The sequence below is a fragment of the Solanum stenotomum genome, chromosome 12, assembly GCF_019186545.1.
Source record: "Solanum stenotomum isolate F172 chromosome 12, ASM1918654v1, whole genome shotgun sequence".
Taxonomy (NCBI): domain Eukaryota; kingdom Viridiplantae; phylum Streptophyta; class Magnoliopsida; order Solanales; family Solanaceae; genus Solanum; species Solanum stenotomum.
In genome coordinates, this window is record NC_064293.1 from 42,788,936 (window position 1) to 42,810,964 (window position 22,029).

A 22,029-nucleotide genomic window follows, 5' to 3' on the forward strand; every position below is an offset into this window, starting at 1 on the left:
TTTTAAAATTTAAAACAATTTTAATGGTGATTTTATGTTTTTTCTCTTTAAACAATCACTTCCAAATAGCAGGAGTAATGTAAAAAATCACGGCACAAAATCCACCTACAGACAAGTGCTTTTGGCCTTTCCCTCCACTTTGAAATCCACTCAATACCCTCGGGCATCAACGCTCTCCCGGCTCTCACCCTCGCTATTTTCGTCTCCCCTTTTCGTTGTCGGAGGATGATAAGCACTACTATCAGAGGACGTTATGAAGGCGGCGTAAGGGAGGCCGTTACCACCGTCACTGTTCACGGCGGCGCCGTTAAGTTAAATGGTAACGTGACTGAGGCCACCTTCGTCAATGGCTCCTCCTTAGAAGGTCTTTCTTTCTCCCTAGAAAAACCTGGCTCTTTCCTTATCGACTTTGACGTCCCCAAACAGGTTTGGTATTTCTCAGTTTCAATTTGTTTATCAATTTTAGCTTATCTAAAGTCCATTACACTAGTTCCCTTCTAGTTTTCAGTTAAAATTGATATACTTTGGAAACAAAATGAAAAGTAGGATAAGTTGCGATTCTCCTTGTATCAAAATTGTGGGGAAAAAAAGCGTACATATAAATGTTAGTCAGATTATACTTGGTCTGGAATCTCGATAAGTGAGAAGTGCTATTTTCTTAATAGAAGATGAGATTTGTTCTATTTTCAATAGGATGTGCGTTTCCAATTTATGAATAAGATGAGGGTAATGGAGAAGCCTTTGAACTTTACCTATACTCATTGGAGGGGAGACAACAGAACGGTAGTGGATGGGACACTGGCGATTGACTCATCTAACAAGTTATCAGCCAATTATGGGTTTGATTCTGGTAACTGCAAGTTAGGGTATAGTTATGTGCACAAAGGCTTGACTACCTTCGAGCCAAGCTATGATTTTGCCAAAAATTCGTGGGATGTTTCTTTGTCACAGCGGGTGGACGAGGACAATGTGGTCAAGGCTTCATATCAAAGTGCAAGCAAGGTTTTGGGGCTGGAATGGTGTAAGAATCCAAGTTCAAGTGGAGGATTTAAGGTATTATACTGTTTCAATTTTCACTTGTGCACTGTGCAGTGTAGTGATAATGGATGTGGTTCTGTTCTCTTATTTTGAACTGATCAGATTTAGTCTATTTAGGTTCCTTTCAAGTTGAATTCTCAACCATGATATTCTTAAGACCAAATGAAGATGAATAGTTTCTTGAATTTTCCCAGTTATATTTCATTTTCTAGCTAAAATGGTTTTCTGGTTACAAAATTAAGAATCTTTCAAGCTTAGCAACCCCATCTTGAAGTTGTGGCCTGATCTTTAAAAGATTTAGTTTCAAATATCAATTTGATGTGGAACTAGATATACACTTAAATTGAACTAGCCTAGAATTGGACTAGAATAGAAAGTGTCTCTTTATATCAACCATGTGCGCTTTGGGGGGAATTACCATCCTATTGAAAGTTTCCTCAAAATGCATAGCCTAAAATATATTCCTATATTTCTGTACATCAATTCCTTGGCCATCCAGTGTCGACAAAATTATTTTCTAAAATTACTACAACATATTTCGGATGGTAATAATTTAGTTATGTTTCCTTTTGCAACTCGACAGAGTAATTTATTTGTCTTACCCCATCTAATCTGTTGCTTAGACTCCTTACGTATGCTGCAGCATAAATAAAATAGTTCATTTGTTTTGACTGTGTTAGTAAGTATAAGATTTGATGTAAGATTAATGATATCACTCATCACCAGCTACATTTGAAGAATATTGCGCTTATGTCCACAGCCACATCAAGTTTGTTAATGCTCTGCAGGAACCCTCACATGATTTTCCTTTGGATGAATGTAAAGGAATTAATTGACCATTAACTTCTTTTTTGGATATGTTAACCTACACCTCTTACCCTAACCAACCCTCTCTGCAAGAGTCATCGGAGGTGCATCCCAACTTTGCTTCCTTGGTGACTCAACTCCCAACCTTGACGCCTGACGGTTGTTTTCACTTAAGCCGTCTATCTCTTGTCAAGGATGTAGCCTGTCTTTGTTTGACTGATTATCAAGTAGGGAAATTAGAAGGCAAACAAACCTCATAGTTTGCATCATACCACCAATTTGCACCTAATGCTTTGTTCTGCCACGAGAAGTAATTTCATAAATATACCCGCATTACATTTGATTGAAATCAGCTTTTTATGGTATTGATATGGTTAACTTGACTTGGTGGTGTTTGTAATATGCTTATCTTTTTATTCACTATGTAATTGTATATATATGAAGTAGAATTTGCATACACTAAGACTGCTGCTTTAACTATAGTTGTGTTAATTGCATATTAATTTTCATATCTTTGGAATTCCGTAACTAATGTGTGTATTGTCTTTTTGTCTACTAGATCTCTGCGTCTGTGAATTTGGCAGAAGAATCAAAGTTTCCAACATTAAGTGTTGATAGTAGGTTGCATGTTGAACTGTAGCTTGATGATATGACTCTCGAGATTTATACTTCAGGTGCAGCATATGGCCAGCTTTGTGACACACATTTACATTTGAATACGCCTCTTCACAAATGACACAGCACCTCTCTTTTGAGCATATTGTTACATGTTTTATGAACTTAGGTGGGGAAAGGATATACTTTTATGCAGTGGAACTACATCAAGCTCTCCTTATTTGTTGGTGCTACTTTTTACTCGCCAGGAATTCAGTTTCTGTTCGAACATGGCCAAATCAATCTGAAATACATTGATGCTGTGCATTACCAAATTAAATCAAAGAGTAGAACTTATTTGAAAATATTCTAGTAACTAAGGCAAACAAGTTGAAATGAATGGAGTGATAATGGTGGTAAGTGAAGGTGGCTTTGTGTATTACATGTTTCATGCCTGGTTAAACTATTTAAAGATAAATAGTTTCATGCTAAACCACCAGTTAATGTTGTAATTACAATGTCGGTGATATGGCGACATGTTCAACATGAGGGAGAAGAACAAAGCAATGGATCAACATGACATTCAGTAAAGCTCTATATTAAGTTCATAAAGGTCATAAACAATGGGAGGTCCCAAGTTAGAACTCACATCTTTATGATAAACAAGAGAAATTCAATGATCTAAAAGTCCTCTAAGTAATGGAAATGAGTATAAACACTTCAAGCTAACAAAATCGTCCGAAAACATCCACCTATTAAGTCAAACTAGTCTTATTGGACTCTATTATCTGGGGCTTCAGCTTTAGCCAAACCAAGCTCCTCCTCTAGCTTGGTCCAATCTTTTACCAAGTTAGGAGGGAACTTCTTCTTCACAGTCCTACTCATCCCTTTTGCATCTTTCAACTTTGATTTCTTCACCAACCCTTCCACCAAATACTTGAGTGTATTGAAATCTGGGATCTTTTGAACTTTCACACTCTCCTTGAACACCTTATAACCCGTCTCAAACCTTCCCTTCTTACACAAATAAAAGATTAAAGTCTTAAAAGTTGCAGCATTTGGATTGCACCTGTTTTTCTCCAGATCATCATAAACCTTCTGTGCCTCGTCCATCAATTCATTCCTACAATAACAAGTCATCAAGTAATTGTAGCTAATTGTATCAGGTTTTAATCCAGCATCGGTCATTTCCTCAATTAAGGCTTTCACCCCCTCCGGATCACCACCCTGAATGTTCATAATCTTCACATTGTATGCACCAACATCTGGACCACACCCTCTGTTCACCATCTCGTTCCATACCTTCTCCGCCTCATCACTCTTCCCTTTCTTGTAGAATGAATGTAGTATAGTAGTGAAAGTAACAGTTGTGATCTCCACACCTTTCTCCTCCATCTCCTTGAGTCTCTCCATTGCCATTTCCGGCGACCCCATTTCACAATATGACCTAATCAGTATACCGTACGACACTTTATCAGGTAAAAATCCATACTTCACTGGAATTTCATCAAACAGCTGAGGGACACGATCATACAGTTTTGAGCGCACACAAGCTGATAAAAGCACATTGAAGGAAATAGCTGATCTGGGGGTGCCTAAATCATCCATCTGATGATAAATTTTGAGTGCGTGATCAAACATGCCGGCGACTCCATATGAACGGATTATGGATGAAAGAAAAGGCTCTTGGTTAATTTTGGGGCTATTCTTGTGAGATTCGAGGAAATTTTCGATGTCGGAGAAACGGTGTGACTTAGCGAGGCGCTTGACTGTGAATTCTTGTGCATAGCGGGAGGACAGAGGGGAAACGTAACGATCAGAAACGGAGGAGTAAATCTCTAACGCTTTATCAGGGTCGTGCTCGGCTTTGAGCTTTGATTTTGCTTTGGAGATAGAGATGGTGGAAGTTGAAGAGGCGGCGGCAACGGCAGCGGCGGTGGTTGTGAGGTGGCGTGCCTGGCGCAAAGCGATGGAAGAAGACATTTCTCCTAGGGTTTAGATTGAAATGGAGTAGGGGTTTAAGGAGGCGTTCGAAGGCTTTCACTTTGACAGTTAAAGTGGTCAATACAAGTTTATTGGGAAAATTACCAAAATCATGTCTTTCTTTGTTAGCCGATCTTTGTTTTAATTGACTCGTTTTAATTGTATTTAAGTCATAATAATTTTAAAGCATTTTAAAAATGTTTAGATAAATTGAAAAAAGTATTTAGTTTTAAACAAAAATAATAAAAATAAATCAAACTTGATAATTTATAAGTCAAAAGACAAAAGTCAATCTAAACTCTTAAATTGGATATGTTACTTTCACAAAAATTTAATTTCTAATAATGTTTTACTTTTGGTTTATAGCCGAATGTACTTTATATGTTGAATATATTGTGACATCTTTTTGATCTTACTCATGACAACACAAATTTTAAAAAGTTTAAAATAAATGCTAAACAACTAACAAATGTTAGAAAACCAGCAAAAATGTATCAATATTTTAAATAAGAAGAACGGTTAATGTTTAGTTGAAATAAGAGAAACGACTACACATTTTTAAAATTTCCAAGATTTTCTTATATAAAAAATCACCTCTTTCTCGCCTCCTCCACCACTTCCATCCCATCCTCTTCTTATTCCTTCACCTCCGAGCACCCAATGGAAATTCAATGTTTATAACTTAAAGAGTAATTGACCACAATAATCACAATTTTATTTTGTCTTTTAAAATAGTTAGTTTTCATAGTCATTTGATTTTGCCTAATTAGTTTTCATGGTCTCTTCAATCAAAAATATAATTTATATTATTTATTTAAGGAAAAATTGTATGAAATAACAAATTATTAATTCAAATTAAATGTTATAGCCATAGTTTATTTTATTGTAATTCACAGCAAACATTTTTTTTTGTCATCTGATTCGATATACAATTAACCATTTTCAGTATACAATTAGTCATTTTATACATTTCGGTATAAAATGCATTTTTGTTTGTATAAAATGAGAGAAAATTGTATGTACAAATATAAATACATATATTTTCATCTTATACACTTATAATTATACAAATACAAATCTTATAATACAAATTACAATGTATAACTGAATTTATACAAAACAAAGCAATTTGTATAAAATTGGATGTTTGTAGCGAATTATACAAATCAAAAGCTCCATAGCAAACATAAAATTTGCTATGGAGCGCAATAATGTAAACTATAGTTATAACATACAAATATAATTTTAATGATGATGAAACAATTACAAATTTTTAGAAAAAAAACATTTAAAAAATTATAATTATTTGGACTCAACTCATCCTAAATCCGACCAAATATTTAACTCAATCCTTACAATTCTGATTTTACTTCATTATTTTAATTTTCCTTGTGGGTAATGATGTTATAATCATGCCCCTTATTTAATTTTTCTTATAATAGTTCTTTTAACCTATTTTTTATTTTATTTTATTTTATTGAGCTCTTCTTTAATCAGAGAAGGTAAAACAGACCCCCAAAGCTCTTAAATCATCAGCTCCAACTAATAAACCCTAAACCCTTCATCCACCATTATTAATTGGAGTTGAAGTTTCACTTTTCCATCCAAAAAATTGCAGAGATGGATTTGGACTTCGACGGTCCAAGTAAAGTCCCGAGCAGGCAAGCTCGTTTTGTTCCCAAGAATTCCAAATTGAAGCCCCAACCCAAAAGTGAAACACTGCCATTGAAGGTAGATTCAGATATTTCGACTAAAAAGGAAGAATTGGTATCACAACCCCCTCTAAGAGATCATATAGCGAAAAACGGAGAGGCAACGGTTGAGGACGACGTTCCATTGAATGGAGAGACGACGGGAAACGACCTCGCAGAAGAACAAGTCACAATGGAAACTGATAGCGATCGAGATGAAGTTGTCCGTGAAGTTGACGTGTGGCTTACCCCTTCCGCTAATGAGGTAGATTTTCTTGATTCAATATACGGTTGCTTATTTGTTGAATTTGCAAATTTTTCTATTTGTGAAGTATATTTTCTTTTCTTTTTCAGTTCTATGTACTCCAATATCCGTTGAGATCCGAATGGCGTCCCTATGGATTGGATGAAAAATGCCAAGACGTGAGTTACAACTGCTTTTAATGTTTTCCTTTGAACAAATTGGTCATTGTTATGTGATAATACTAAAGGCAGGTATGGATTGGCTGGTTTTAAATGATCAGTTTGGATGCCTGAAATCAATTTTTTTTTTTTATCATTTTGCAGGTGAGGTTGAGACCTTCAACGGCAGAAATGGAAGTTGATTTGGCAATAGATTTTGATTCTAAGAATTTCGACAGAGACTCTGTACATGCAGCAACAATAAAAAAGCAGGTTCTTTTAGATATATGGAAGCTAGACTTTTAATGTTTTTTCTCTTCTTAAATCAGCAACAAAGACAAAAAAAGGGAACTAGGTGATTTCTTTTTATATGTGTAAGCCTTGTGCAGTAGTTACCCGGTACATTTGTTGGCAGGGGCTGATTTACTTAGTCGGAAAAATCCATATTAAAAGCATTGCAGCTCACTTGGTCTGGCGCTACTGTTGCGAACTTGAGTTTCCTAGTTTTATACCCTGCAGCCTTCAGCTTTTCTTTTCAAATATTTTCGCCTCATCATATATACATACTCAAAAAGATACTTTATCCAGTTCAAAGTTCCAACCGTGGACCTCTTGGGAGTTATAAATGCTTTGAACCATTTAGTCCAGATTAACATATATAGCATCTTATACAATAAGAAATTAATGCTGTAGCAGAATTATAGATTAAAAAAGAATGTCTCTTTCCTTTTGTTTGGCAACCTTTTAATTTAGCATGTTTAAAACCATAAAATTGAAGGACATTTTAGTACCTTCTACATATTCTTAATTTAAGACCACAACATTCAAAACTCTCTATTTCTTAAACACTGTGCCAAGTCAAAAATAGGCAAACAAATTAAAATGGAGGGAGTATTACATTTCTCTCCATTTCTCCACCTTAAATTCCATTTGTAATACCATCTGTTTTGGGCCTACTCCGTGCTCTTAATGGACGTGTGTATACAGACAAAGGCAGACCCACGTGGAACGTGGGGGGGGGGGGTCATGGGATCCTGTTGAACTCAGTTTCTTTTTAGTCGACATATATACCTTAAGAATCGAGTATATATTTGATAGTTCACCCTGGGACACGGACCGAGTCTGCGCTTAAGTTTTGTTTTTCTGATTGATTACCATGGTTCGATTCCTCTCTCTAACATAACCTTATATTATATTTGTTTTTGATTAATAAAGAGGGACCCTGTCAAAGTTTGAATCTAATATTAGGAGCAGTGTTTGGACAGTGAAAGGCGACAAGGGTCTGTCTCGCCACAAGGCAATAAAAGGCGACAAGGGTATGCCTTCGCCAAAAGGTGAGGCGAGTGGCGGGGCACTTGCCTTTTTGAAGTGCGGCCCAATTAATACTAAAAAAATAAAATATTTAATTGCATATATAAATAGTCAAAATTTCAATAGCAATAATATATTAGCAAATATTTCAATTCAAAAACTGAAAATAGATAGTATATACTAAAAGTCTTGAACTTGAATGAGAAAAAAACAGAACAAAAGTCAAACTAGTGAGGAAAAAAACAGAGGTAAATTGGGATCTGAGATTTAGAAGGAATATGCATGATTGGGAAGTGAATGATCTGGTAGACCTTTTTGCTAGACTACAACATTGTCACATTAATCTCCAGGTAGCTGATAAGCTCAAATGGGGACACCAGAAAGGAGCTTATACAGTCAAGGAAGGGTATCAACAGTTGTGCTCTAGAAACCCCGTGATAGCTAGCTAACTGGCCCTGGAAACTCATCTAGAGGACCAAGCTACCACCTAAGGTAGTTTTTTTTACTTGGATAGGTCTATATGAGGCATGTCTCACCCAAGACAACATAAAGAAAAGAAAAATCCAATTCCCAAACAGATGCTATATGTGCAAAAAAGAGGCTGAAACCCCAAGACACCTTCTTCTTCATTGTGAGGTGGCCTCAGAATTATGGCGCATGTTTTTTTGTCTCTCTGGCATCAATTGGACCACACTCCTCACTGTTAAGGATGCATATGAGAGTTGGAGTCTATGGAAAGTTGACAAAGCCATCAAGAAGATCTTTGTATTTTTTGGTGTATTTGGTTAGAGAGGAACAAGAGATGTTTTGATGGAGAGTCAACTGCTTTAGGCATTTTGAAGACTAGGTGGACCAACTTGTATCCTGCTGTTAATGCTGAACAACTTCAGGATTTTACTAACTCATTAGCTCTGGCTTAGATAGTTTGTATAGTTAGCCAGAGATTTTTTTGTAAGCTCAAATGCCATATCTTGTAAATTTAGCATCTTCCTGATGCTGTTATTAATACCAAGAAGGATCAAAGAGGTTTTGAAGTGCTGGAATAGAGATGGAAATGCAGGAAGAAAGGAGGAGAGATGGAAGATGGTCCCATCATGTATATGGTGGACAGTATGGCTAGAGAGGAACCAGAGATGTCATGAAGGAAAGCAGAGCAACATACAAAGATTTAAGCTTAAATGTTTAGCTCTGTATTATTTTTGGTGTAAACAAGTAGTCTTAGATAGCTCAGAAGTAATCAGCACAACTATAGACTAGCTGTAACTTGGTAGGTATAGGATCCTATGTAACTACAACACTTTTGGAGGGGAACTACACTTTTGAGGTAGTATACCTGTGGATAAATATAGACTAACTGTTACTTTTATCAAAAAAAAAATACCACTTATCTTATAAAAAAAAAAAACGGAGGTAAAAGTGACTCTGAAGTCTGAAGAAGAAGGAAAAAGAAACAGAGGAAGAAGAAAAGAAGAAATACGTATTGGTTGGACTTTGGAGTCGCCGGAAAAGTCTGGCGGGTCGCCTGAGGATTATTTATAACTTTTAAACCCTAAATTGGTTGCCTTTTTTTAAAGAAATACAAAAGGCGACACCTTTCTCTCCATGGCATTGCCTTTTGAAGACCACTTCGCTACAAAACTAAAAGGCGATGAAGGGTCGCCTCGCCTCTCGCCATTGCGACAAGGCGATCGCCTTTCACAACACTGAATTTCGGTGGAGTTGAGTGTTCAATTTCGTTTTCTTTAAGCCTCAATTTTCTTAACAAAAGAGGCTTGAAAATTTGCAAAAGAAATGTTTAGAGCAGGAGTCGATCCTACACCCTTTACAAAGCAAATGAGGTGTTGGAACAAGAATACACTTTGTTAAGTTTTATCATTTTTGCTTAATATATCCTCCATGCAATCAAGCGGTGTCACGTTCAACATGCATTTTACTTCATGGTTGTAACTTTGTTGTTAGGTGTAGGATAAGGAGGTTGTATTTTGAGAACTTTGACATTTGGATTCTGGAAACTCCGCACTTGATATTTGTTCCCCTAGCAGGAATTACAGTTCTAATTGTTTGACCCAGAATCTGATTTGTTATGAATTTCCAGATTGTTTCTACAAAATGGGTGCCATTATCTACTTGCGCTGACTTTGCTGTTGGGATCCTCATTGGTGATAAGGTAAATGATTTGTTGTTGATGGCTTAAATGCATATTTGACTTCTGGTCTCGTAGAGTTCTGATTGACTAAAAGTTAGTCTTCCACATGTTTCGTATGTGCTTATGCGTGTTCTGCTTTTGTCCTTTTTTTATTATAAAAAAATATTAATTTGGACCAGAACAATGTCGGGCGGCTACTCTCTCAACCTCAAATGTAATCAGGTCAATTTTTATCAGCTTCAAGTTGAAGCAAATTATTTGCTGTCTGCTGTCAAATCTAACTCAACCGTCACCTATGGAGTTGGAAACTGTTATAATACCTCTGGCTCTCTTATTTAGCCCAAGTTCTGCCACTTAGTATTAAAAAATTGTCAAGTCCTTCTAGTTATATTTTTCTGTTTCTTATATACATTGGCGTGAGAAACTTCAACTAAAATCTCTAAGTTTGCCGATAACTATTTGAAGCTCATTGCTGCAGTCAAAAGAAAAAATATACTGTAAATATGCTTTTCACTTTTCAGTACATCTATGTACTGTTCTTGTCAATATACACAAATGTTACCTTCTCAAAAAAAAGTTAACGAAATAAGTATCAAAGCTTATTAATGCTCTCAATAGTCACACTCTTGCTTCCTGTTTGTTATGCAGTTACACCTCAATCCTGTTCATGCAGTTGTACAGCTCCGACCATCACTGCAGCATCGTAAGGAAAGCGAGTTGAAGAACCTTACCACCAGCAATGATGAAAAAAGTCGTGAAAATGAAGACGTCAAGGAGAAGAAGTCTATGGGTCCATCAAAGAAGCAGGTTCATTCATGATTTGCTATTTGATGCCAGCTCCTAAGCTCAACTTATATGAACCTTGTATACAACTACTTTTCATGTGATATTATGTTACATTTCTGTGGCTAGCACTTAAAATATCATATGTCAAGGCTTTTCCCCTTCTCCGATTAACTTCACTTGTTGAGCCGAGGGTCTATCGGAAACGACCTCTCTACCCCACAAAGGTTGGGGTAAGGTCTGTGTACGTCTTAGTTCTTACCGTCCCCAAACCACACTTGTGGAATTACACTGGGGGATGTAGTTGTTGTATGTCAAGGACTTCTCGGTTCCTGATTTACTAGCTTTGCCACAATTTTGGATAAATAATGGTAACGGGAATGCCTAAAGATTAGTCTTCTATGGTTAAGCACTTTCTGCTATTTTCAAGACTTCTTTTCTAGTATGGTGAACTTCACACCCTTACCCAGGACTCAGGAGCCCAGTATCTGCCTTTCCACTCTGCCTCACTTGGTGACCTGAGTCAACCCTAACCTTATTGTTGGAGGTGGATGATCTCTTGCAATTAGGCTATCCCTCCCCTGATACCGTTCAAACTTTTCGTATAAGTGCTTTACCTTTTCTTTGATGTATTCTTGAAACATGTACCGTTTGTGCAGAACAAACCACCTGGGAACTACAAGGATATTGGAGAGGTATGAACACCTGTTAACATGTACTGACAAAATTTCCGCTTTTCAGTATTAGCTAATAACTCTTCATATTGTTCATTAGCTTGAGTGGCTGCCAATTTTCCGTCTACTATTTTGGATTTGACGTTTCTGTTGCAAGTGTTTTCTATTTATATCTACTCAAGAGCAGTTAGCTTTCTGCATGCAGTTGCCAATATCATTTCAGACAGTTTCATTAATGCGGATCCTTCTGAAGTTATTGATATCTATTTCATTTCCTGTTTTAGCATTGGTTACATCTAAAATACCATGGGACTAGGAGTGACATTTCAGCCAGACATCTTCAGAAAATGGCCATGGAGGGAGGCTCCCCAGTACCATTTTCAATGATCCCGTATGTATCTGCTAATATGGTTGATTCTTCTTCTCTTGAGAGATATATATTTTTTGCAAACTGCTTCTGTTCTGGACAATTAAAAGACATTTCCTGCCTCAGAGCACACATTTATCTACTCTCATTCTTTTTTGATGAACCAAGGGTAATTCACTAAAAAGCATCCAGCAGATGCAAGCAGAAAATTAGAAGAGAGGGAGATAGTGCCTGCTCATAGCCTCATACCACTACATACCCAGTGTTATCCCACAGAGATAGTGCCTGCTCATAGACACACTAAAACACTATTCTATCACTAAGGAGTAGAGAACAACAACAACATACCCGTGTAGACCAAAAATTGAACACAACTTGTTACAGGGGCCTGATTGAGCCAACTAAAACAAATTCAGTAAGCATTTTGTTTTGAGTACATGAGTAGGAGTTGAAATCCCACAAAACATCTATGATTCCATTCATTCCCGATGTACCAAAAAATAGCAGCAGGCACTGTTTCCTAAACACCAGCTTTCATATGCTTCTTGATGCTGTTAGGCTTGACCCAGGCTAGTCAACAACAACAACAACAAATCCAGTGTAATCCCACAAGTGGTGTCTGGGGAGGGTAGTGTGTACGCAAACCTTACACCCCTACCTTGAGAAGATAGACTGTTTTCGATAGGACCTTTGCTCTAAGAAATATATAAAAGAAGTCAAAACAACAGCAAGATAATACAATGATCGAGGCTAATGATAGTAATAAAAATCTAAGAATATTAAAATACATGAATAATACTACAACGGGAATAATATGTACTAACCTTCTACTCTAATTGACCCAGGCTAGTCCAAGAATAGAAAAGAAAATGCTCCAAATATCATATGCTACAGAACGATGCAAAAAAAAGATGTCTTGACACGTTCAGAATCCAAATTGCACATCTACTCTCATTTTTATTCTAATACCAGTTTTTTGCCTGCAAATTTGATACACAGGGGTGATTATCTGAACGCCATTTGTCCTGCAAGGCCATCTGACATTGACAGATTAAGAAATCTTAGAACAAGGTACTGCCGACACTTTAGTTGGTCCTTCACATCTATTGTTTTGACATTGAAAGGTCTGGAGGTGCTGCTAAGGACAAAAAGAAAATTTTATTTACATCTATGATCATAGAGCTGTCTTCTTCTTTGCTATGTGGCGTTGTCATCCTCTAGTATTGTTGGACCATTCCACTAACTGCAAATTATCATCTTCTTTTTCAAAGAAATTGCATATTCAGTAATCTATTTCCTTATCTCCCCCTTTCATTTTATTTATATAATTATTTAATCTTTTTTTTTCTTTTTTTTTTAATAACCGAGAAATCCGTTTGTGACCCGCCCTTTGGACCAATTACAGCCTTCTAAACTCGGTGGATANGTTGGACCATTCCACTAACTGCAAATTATCATCTTCTTTTTCAAAGAAATTGCATATTACAGTAATCTATTTCCTTATCTCCCCCTTTCATTTTATTTATTTAATTATTTAATCTTTTTTTTTCTTTTTTTTTTATAACCGAGAAATCCGTCTGTGACCCGCCCTTTGGACCAATTACAGCCTTCTAAACTCGGTGGATAATGGTCCCGTCCCTCTACCCTTCTCCACTTAAATACCGGGCTTCGCTTTGCATGGTGTGGGGATTGAACGTACCTAAGCCACAAATCCTCCACCTTTTGCCACTTGAGCTAGGCCTTGGGGGCTTTAATCTCTTTTTGCTTTCTGTACAATGTTGAGTAGAGATTTTGATGATCTTTGATAACTTGTTCATAATCTAGTTTTTAGTTAGCAATTGACTTGTCTTTGGTTGATGGACTGGTAATTTCCTACAATGTTAGAGCTAAAATTCACATAGTAGCTTAAGCCTAGTCGCAACGTCGATGAATGTTATTCTGATTGACTAAATTTGTAGATCAAAATGGGAAGGAGAAATTTTTTCTGAGATGGGGAAAATTTCTCTAGTGGCAGATCCAGATTTTTCACTACAGGGGTTCAAAAAATAAAAATGTAGTACTTGAGATTTGAACTTGGAACCTCAAGGTGAATTTTGAACCCCCTCAACCACTAAGCCAACCTCTATCTTATATTTAGGAGGTTCAAAATCTTTATATATACATAAAAATTTAAAAATACCTAAATGGTGTCATTTTTAGCCGAGGGGGTTGTGAACCCTCTAGATCCACCATGACATGAATGCTTCTGCTGGCTTGGACTCGGGGAGAAAGGAGAATTTCACTAACAGATCAAGTTCACCAAAATATTGTGGAGGGGATTTCTAAGAATGCAGCATTGGGAGGTTTAGCTAATCTTTGGCGATGTGTGAAGTTGGAGCAAATAATATTTTGGGGGAAATTAGGAGAGAATGTGAACACAAGAAAAGTCTGGAAGCTATTAGGTGCTCAAACTCTAAGGTCCAGTCGGTCCCCCCCACCCCTACCCATTTTGATGGTTGAACTTGGTCTATATTTAGGTCAAGTACATATTGGTGTTCCCTCTAAGGCATGCTTTGGAAACAATCTAGATTCTGAATTCACTCGGTACTGCATATGTCAGTCAAAAGCGGGAAAAAAAATCTCCACTCTACTGGGGCTATGAAGATTTTGATACTAACACCATGAAGTGGTAGGCTAAGCAGGAAAAGGAGAGAACACAGACTTGAATTGTGAGGCAAAATTAAAGCGTGCATTTTACTGAAGAAAATTGAATCAAGACCATAAAATTTTAAAAAAGTTATATTTGTAAAGATAAAATGACTATAAACACAAACAACTATATGGACAAATCAAAGCACACAGATGTCCTGACTTTGAGTTGCACAACCACCATTATGAAAAAAAATTCCACGTGCTTGACCCATGGAAAAGAATAAGACCTGCACGTTAGGGGTGTGTTGTAAGCATGATTAAATAAATAAGTGTATGCTCTGTTAAACAGCCTAAACTTTTAGATGAGGTGTTCACTCACTCCAACATATATTCTATAGTATATGCAGGAAGCATTGTTGTCCCCAGTTTATAAAAAAATGTGTTCCAGAGTTAATTTTGGCATTGTGATGGTAGGTGGGGTGGGGGAGAGGGAGAGTAGGTTAAAGGCTTAAAGCTTTGTTGCTTTCTTGGTTTGTCATTGTAATAAATATGAGCAGTATGAAATGCAAGGATACATTATGCTTTGTTTTTGCTAGAGAACTTAATCTTCCAGAAAGTGGTTTTTGTTCTTGATGTTCTAGCAGTGAAATAAATAAGAAAACATGGTCTTTCTTCTTTCTAGTTTTGGAGTAATTGGCAGATCTACAAAAATCTTTGGGGCAGTTTTATGTGATAAATCTTATTTCCATTTCTTTTTTTCATCACTTCTTGAGGCCAAGGACGGGAGTGAACTGTTGTTCCAGAATATGCTGTTGGATACATTTTCATCATGTTACTTAGCGAAACTTGCACCTCACTGGTCATCTTATCCTTGGTGTTCTACCTTTGTCATCTATCAAATTGATTTCTTTTCATTTAAAAAGAACCTTATCCTTAATAGCCATCAGTTGTTAAAGTTGATCCCTTGGAATTAATTATTATTGACTGGTGTGACTTATATTCATTCTAGGTGGCTGATATAGTTAAATATAACTATGCAGCCTATGACTTAAATTGCTTATTTTCTTTCTCTAGCCAGAAGTTTGCTGTTTCTTCCATTCAGTGTCTCAGCCATGTGGAATAGATAGCAGTTCTTGATATGCCATGTTTCTCAACTATCTTAAATTAGCATTCTTTCCCAGTCATTATATGCTCCTAACTTGTAAGTTGCCAAATGGATGGTTTTCAGGTTGTCTCAGAAACCTTTTGAAGAACGTGTTAGAACTTGGCTTCTTCAGGTTTGTACCTACTATTTGGATTTTGCACTGCTTTTATATTTTTATGCCTGCAAGGCTGCAACAAAGTTTGTTTAGATGGCCCCATGGTGCTTATAACTCATAAAGGCAGCACATTTCTAAATATGAATTCTTTTTGTAACAGGGACCTCCAATTCATCGTTTTGATGCTCTAAAGCACCTAGCGCCAGATAATCCTGTTGATGAGATTTTGGAAGTCCTCAAAAGTTGTGCACAATTAGTTCAAGGATTGTGGGTTCCAAAAAGTTCATTAGTCTATGACACAAACAATGGAGTTGAAGTTTTAGCGAGGAATTTTGTTCTTTATGAGTTTACCAAGAGTACCCTAATTAAGAAGTCAGTGTTTGGCAGGAGGCCTGAATTCCTTAAAGCTGCAACACCAGTTCTAAAATCATTAGCTGTTGAGAGGCCTGACCTGGATGATTGGAAGCTCAAAGAGCTTCCTGACAAGAAATTTGAAAACCTTTATGGTGATGTTGTAAGAGAGCAGCAAGCTATCTGGGAGTCCATGGGGAAACAGATCAATGATATTATGCATGGAGGAAGAAACAGGCCTACTTTGAAGAATCCTCTAAACCCAAATGCCAACATTCCTGCGTTGTCAAGCAGTGATAAGCCCACTCCTACCACATTTTTGAAAACATCTATGTCAGAAGAAATTCGAGGAGCTTTACCAAAGGCGCTTCAAAATGTTTTTAGAATCCATAAGGTTTGCAGGTGAGGTCTATGAAAATGACTTATGAACTTTCTGCCTTTGCTGTTTATTGTCTAGTTAAACGTGATTTTGGGTATTCATCTTAGTCACACGAATTGTTAGAGCATGCAGAAACCTGGGTCAAACAGGTGGTTTATTGACTTTGGTTTGATTGCTCAGCAAATTTACAATCATTTTGGGGCTTTTTAAATTTGCTATTCTCCCTTCAACTTCTGCCACCTTTTGTCGTCCCTTTCTGTTTGGTTCAAGAATCCTCACCTTTTTTTGGGTAAATAGGTGATTTTTAATCTCCCCTGTAAGTTAGTTACCTCTTTACTCAATTCTTCCCGATTTCACCCTCCCTTTATTTGATTTTTTCATCCTTTCTTTTCTTCTTCTTTTGATGACGTAAGAGAATTTCATAGATGGCATCAAGAAGATGCAGAGGTTACAAAAGTAAGTAGATACTCAAAAGGTTATCAGCCATAGCTACAAAACTAAGCTAATGCTATACAGGGGAGAGATCCTGCCAACTGAACAACCATAAAAGACATCTACCTGAAGAGAATAAGTGGGGGTTGAAATCCCATAAAAACATCTTTGGTTCCTTTCTGTCCAGGCACACCAAAAGTTACAGGCAGGAATCATCTGCCAGATTTTCCTCATGGACTTATCAACTTTCCATTGAGATGAGCATTTGTAGGCAACTTTTATGCTTTGTGGCATAATCCATTTGAGACCAAAAATATAGAGAAACATACCCCAAATATCTGTTGCAACTGGGAAGTGTAGCAAAAGATGTCTATTGGATTCCGAATTGTTGAAGCGAATAAAGCATCTATTGACTGTCCGAATTTTCCTTCTAAAGGCATACTTCTTGTAAGGCTATCCAGCTGAAACATATCTTAGGGGAGAGTTTTGTTTTCCAGATATATTTCCAGGGCCATCTGTCAATTATCTCTTTGGAGGAGCATAGGTGAGAGTAGCCTTCCTTCACCGAATAGGGACCATCCTTCCATTTTAGGTTGTCAGTTATATCTGGCTTGACATAGTGTTCTTCCAATTTGGACCATAATCCATAAGGTGTGGTAATTCCCAGTCTTGAATATTCCTCCCGATTGTTTCATCATGAGTATGACCCAGAGTTGTGAAAGGTGATCGCTTCGTCTCCAATGGCCAGAGCTGAGGCGAGGCAACCCTTCATCGCCTATTAGCTTTGTGGCGAGGCAATCTTCAAATGGTGACGCCATGACGAGAAAGGCGAGAAAGGCATCACCTTGTGTATTTTCTTAAAAAAGGGCGACCAATTTAGGATTTTTAAAAGTTAAAAGGTAATTTTAGGTTTTCTTTCCAAATTTGCACAGTTGCACTCTTAGACTACAACTCCAACCAATCGACTTGACTAGACTTCTCCGGCGACTCCAAAGTCCAACCAATACGTATTTCTTCTTCTTTTCTTGATATTTCTTCTTCCTCTGTTTCTTTTTCTTTCTTTTTCTTTTGAACTTCAAAGTTCTTCTACGTCTGTTTTTTTTTCCCACTGTTGACTTTTGTTCTGTTTTTTTCTTATTTAAGTTCTAGGCTTTTTTAGTATGTACTATCTATTTTTAGTTTTGAATTGAAATATTTGCTAATATGTTATTGCTATTGAGATTTTGATTATTTATATATGCAATTAAATATTTTAATTTTTTGATATTTATTGGCGCCATACTTCAAAAGGCGAGGGCCTCGCCTTGTGGCGAGACAGACCCGTGTTGCCTTTCGCCGACCAAAACACTGGTATGACCAGTCTTCTGAAAGGATGAGATGGTCTAGTTATAGGACATTTCTCTTTGCTTTGGAATATTTTGATACCTTTGAGCAGTGGTATCACTCAGAGTCCTGTTTATGTTGACTTCTTGTTAGAGGTGAGTTGTGCGAGGATTTAGGTCAAAATTGTCCATCACAAGATTTATGTTTCCTTTTCAGTATGTTGTATAACTCCTTTACCTTTCTCGAATGGTAATGGATCATAACATAGAATATACTACATTGTCTTTTTTCCGTGCTCCTCATCTGTCTGAGATTTAGAAGGAACAGAGTATTTTTGTTGTTCAAGAGAAAAAAACTGTGCATGACTTGTTTTATTTACCTGAGTTCTTCCATCTAAACTTATGGCCCCTAACCAATTGAGAATCTACTGTTTACTCTTTTGCCAGTTTGCTTCAAATTTGCGAACTGATGGAAAAGGAAGATCCAAAGAAAGCTATAATTGCACCCACGGGTGTTCCTGATGCACTTCGAAAAGAGATAGAGACAGTGGTTAATCAGATTGCTGTAAACATCCATGGTGTCTATGTTTTGAAGTCATCGCCAGATAATCCACAGTATGATGCATTGAGGTTAGTTACTATTGCTATTATAACTAACACTTAAACACCTTGCTCCGCGGCTAATACATAGTTTTGGTTCTCAGGAAAGTTGTAATTGATCTTTTTATGGCTGAAGGGTCGAGTGCAAAGCTAAAGAAAGCATCTATAGTTGAAGCTGCCAAGTTGCAACTGGGAAGGGATGTTACCACTGTTGAGTTTCAAAAGGTGAGTAGTTCTTTTCTTACTTGTCATGAGAATTAAGTTATATCTTCTTTGACTTTATTGTATGGGGTTTCAGGTAGTGGCAGAAGTCAATAATTGAACAGTTTTTATCATAGTTGATGTAGCGATTTCAGTTAGTCAATCAATCAAATATGCCTACTTCGGGTTATTTAAATACTTCTAAGAAATTTGTCTTGAAGGCATATTTTAGGGGTCTCAAAAAATAGAGGTTCTCTAAATCTCACACTTGTCCGTACTCGAACCTAATGTATGTGTAGCAACAACCATGAAAGCTTAGTACAACTAGTTCTGTAGTTGTATTCTATCTAACCAAGTCTACATTAACTCCAATTGATTGTAGGTCTTTGATCCACCTTCTCCAAATAATTTTAGGTCTATTTCATCTTTTTAGCGCTTTCAATCACTAGAATGTACATATGAACTGGTAACTTTCATGGTAAAGAAGCGTTTAATGGACTTGCAAGTAATGGGATGTCGATGGAGGTGTTGTTGGATTTGGTTCCTATAGATTGGTGAGACTTGACCCTCAGGCTATCCCCAAGAAAGATTGTTTCAAGTACCTTGGGTCTATAATCCAGGGAAGTCGAGACATCGATGATGATATCGTACATCGTATTAGTGGGCGTGGATGAAGTGGAGGCTTGCATTCGGAGTCTTGTATGATAAAATGGTATCATTGAAACTTAAAGGTAAGTTTTAACCAACTAAACATGGGAAAATCGGGAAACATATTCTGGGTCTTGTTTTCGTCCATACCAAACACACCCTTAGGTTCAAATTAATGACAGTCTTGTTCAAATTACTAAAGGTAACAGAAAAAAATTGATTACGACAAATGTGAAAGGTCACCACAGACCAAGCTAATCATGAAGGGAAAACTATACATGATATTTTTTTTTTCTCGTGGAACTGCTCTTTGTTTTAGCTATCAACCTAATCCTAGAATAGGGAATGATCCTCGGCACTGTTTTATGCAAACTGCTCATTTGTTATAAAATTAAGCCGATCGGACCTTTTTTAAAAAATAAATAAATTTGAAGACCAAGTTAAGGTGGAATGCAGAAGGTTTTAATCTCTTCTCTGCCCCTCCTAGTACCATTTACCCCTCATATTTCCATGACTTGCAGCAGTGGTGATTTTGCACATTCCGATAACTAAGAGACCAGAGAGAACAATATAAAAAAGGAAATGGAAGTGTAATCTCCTATCTGTTTAGTATGTGCAAAGAAGAGAAAGAGACCGTCTTCAATCAGCTTTTTATTGAGGAGTGAGTGGAGAAAATTGTTTCCCAGTAGGTCTCATAAAACAATGGCTAGACAAGTAACAATCCTCTTCTCTTTCCCAAGCTGGCTCTCATACCTCCCCTGATTTTAAACATACATGTTCCTACTTTTGGGTAAAACACTATAAACCTGTTATAGAATCGATTTAAGAAATTTGAATTTTGTTAAGTTTAATATTGGAAGTTCACCCTTCATCGCAGATGTTTCTAACCTTTAGATTGGGATTTTATTATTTCATGCCTTAGTCCTGTTTGAATGTTGAGAGATGATTAAAGACATTTTCTGGAGTAAGATAAAAGTTGGCAATACTGCCCGAATATGCCAAATGAGTTGGGAGATATTAGTGCAAAAGAAACAAAAACTGCAAAGCTAACACTAGCATTTGACAGGATCCATTTCTTATCCTCTTTTATATGGTGTGGTGATGTTTCTACCTCAGGCTTTGTTTTTTCTCTGGGCTCCTGTCAGGGTTCTCCTTATTTTGCGTTTCTTTTATGTAAATTGGGTCTAAGCAACACTGTCATGATCCTTCCCATGTGCTGACAGGCGGCTTGGCCTGGGAAAGTTATTGGGATTTAAATAGCTTGGACATACATGCACTATTATCTGCTCGGATACAAGCAGATGTATCCGATAGATGCTTGTAGTATCCTGTTTCCGATCCTCTAATCCCAGTTCCCATCTTTTTTTCCTTTTCTGATAGAATATAAAATGTAACAGTTCCAAACTTCCATGTCATCTTGACTCTATACTGCATTATTGTGGTCTAGAATCTTTCAAGTTGCCTGGAACTTTGTATTGTGAAATGTTGGTGGTCCGTCATATTGCAGTGAATTTTCTAAAATTTGTGTGGAAGCTTCATTTCTTTTGTCTAATTCCTGATGGAATAATATAGAAAATCTTTTTGACGGCGTGAATCCTAAATATTTTTCTATGCTTGTGCAGGTTATGAAGGAACTATGTCGTTCAGAAAATTCAGCATGGGTTTTGGGAAGCAGTGACGGCAATCCACAATAGTTGTCTGCTATTTTTGATTAAGTTGTACAGGTCATGGAAAGTTCACTGCTAGTTGCAGAAATTCTCAATGCTGAGGAGAAGTTGGCTTTTCTTGAAGTTTCACTTTACTCTTGAGAGGCATATAATTGTTCAGTTTTGGGTGTTAACACGGAGTCTCGAGTATATGGTTGAGCTGTTAAAATGCTTCGCGTTGCATTGCAAATCTGGGAGAAAATTTAGTTAGATATCACTTTATCAGAAGAAAATGGACAGCAGATGTCAAGCCTTTTTTGCTCATTCTTTTCTCATTCAATTCATTCTTTTTGATGAGCGAAAATATAGTCAGATGTTTCTTTTCAATGTCTCTGTTAAAATGTATGAATTGTTGCTTCTCTTTACTTGCAAAAGAAAATCATTCAGCATCTCTGTACCATCAGGAAAACTATAAGTTAATATAAAACATGCCATTCTTTTAATTATATACGTATTTGATTCACTAAGTTGTCGAATTTCTAACATTTTTTTATTTGAGGTTGATGTGTGTAGTTAGTTAAAAGAGATGATATTTTTTGTGGTAACTTAACTATCCTATCGACAAATGAAAGTACACATTTTTTTACTTAAAAAATTGAATTGAAGATGTCTAGCTTGAAATATTTTACTAGGAGTTGATGTGTTTAGAACAAGATTTAATATAAGTTTTTAAATGAAAAATATCAACAAGTTTAAGGGATTGA

The 22,029-nt window shown here is 36.7% G+C and overlaps 3 protein-coding genes across 3 annotated transcripts; 2 read left to right on the forward strand and 1 right to left on the reverse strand.

The window, feature by feature from the left end:
* The first annotated feature begins 77 nt into the window (after positions 1 to 77).
* Positions 78 to 2,638, forward strand: LOC125849047 (outer envelope pore protein 24, chloroplastic-like). The gene is made up of 3 exons (XM_049529041.1): positions 78 to 426; positions 694 to 1,053; positions 2,405 to 2,638. Exons 1-3 carry the CDS (start codon positions 226 to 228, stop codon positions 2,483 to 2,485), a joined length of 642 nt encoding a protein of 213 aa, XP_049384998.1. The 5' UTR covers positions 78 to 225; the 3' UTR covers positions 2,486 to 2,638.
* Positions 2,639 to 3,025: 387 nt separating this feature from the next.
* LOC125849046 (pentatricopeptide repeat-containing protein At4g36680, mitochondrial) lies at positions 3,026 to 4,488 on the reverse strand. Its single transcript, XM_049529039.1, has one exon. It carries the CDS (start codon positions 4,420 to 4,422, stop codon positions 3,211 to 3,213), a length of 1,212 nt encoding a protein of 403 aa, XP_049384996.1. The 5' UTR covers positions 4,423 to 4,488; the 3' UTR covers positions 3,026 to 3,210.
* Positions 4,489 to 5,918: 1,430 nt separating this feature from the next.
* LOC125848857 (uncharacterized) lies at positions 5,919 to 21,745 on the forward strand. The gene is made up of 13 exons (XM_049528801.1): positions 5,919 to 6,378; positions 6,468 to 6,536; positions 6,681 to 6,788; positions 9,922 to 9,993; positions 10,621 to 10,779; positions 11,415 to 11,450; positions 11,714 to 11,820; positions 12,796 to 12,867; positions 15,656 to 15,704; positions 15,847 to 16,439; positions 18,618 to 18,800; positions 18,875 to 18,995; positions 21,242 to 21,745. The coding sequence occupies exons 1-13, from the start codon at positions 6,043 to 6,045 to the stop codon at positions 21,311 to 21,313; spliced, it is 1,977 nt and encodes a 658-aa protein (XP_049384758.1). The 5' UTR covers positions 5,919 to 6,042; the 3' UTR covers positions 21,314 to 21,745.
* Positions 21,746 to 22,029: the final 284 nt, after the last annotated feature.

Excerpts from the sequence above, each read along its gene's own strand:
- LOC125849047 (XM_049529041.1), top strand. The coding sequence starts at position 226 with ATGATAAGCACTACTATCAGAGGACGTTATGAAGGCGGCGTAAGGGAG. Across the intron at positions 427-693 it reads ACTTTGACGTCCCCAAACAG|GATGTGCGTTTCCAATTTAT; the intron begins GTTTGGTATTTC and ends TATTTTCAATAG. Across the intron at positions 1,054-2,404 it reads GTTCAAGTGGAGGATTTAAG|ATCTCTGCGTCTGTGAATTT; the intron begins GTATTATACTGT and ends TTTGTCTACTAG.
- LOC125849046 (XM_049529039.1), bottom strand. The coding sequence starts at position 4,422 with ATGTCTTCTTCCATCGCTTTGCGCCAGGCACGCCACCTCACAACCACC.
- LOC125848857 (XM_049528801.1), top strand. The coding sequence starts at position 6,043 with ATGGATTTGGACTTCGACGGTCCAAGTAAAGTCCCGAGCAGGCAAGCT. Across the intron at positions 6,789-9,921 it reads CAGCAACAATAAAAAAGCAG|ATTGTTTCTACAAAATGGGT; the intron begins GTTCTTTTAGAT and ends ATGAATTTCCAG. Across the intron at positions 12,868-15,655 it reads TTAAGAAATCTTAGAACAAG|GTTGTCTCAGAAACCTTTTG; the intron begins GTACTGCCGACA and ends GATGGTTTTCAG.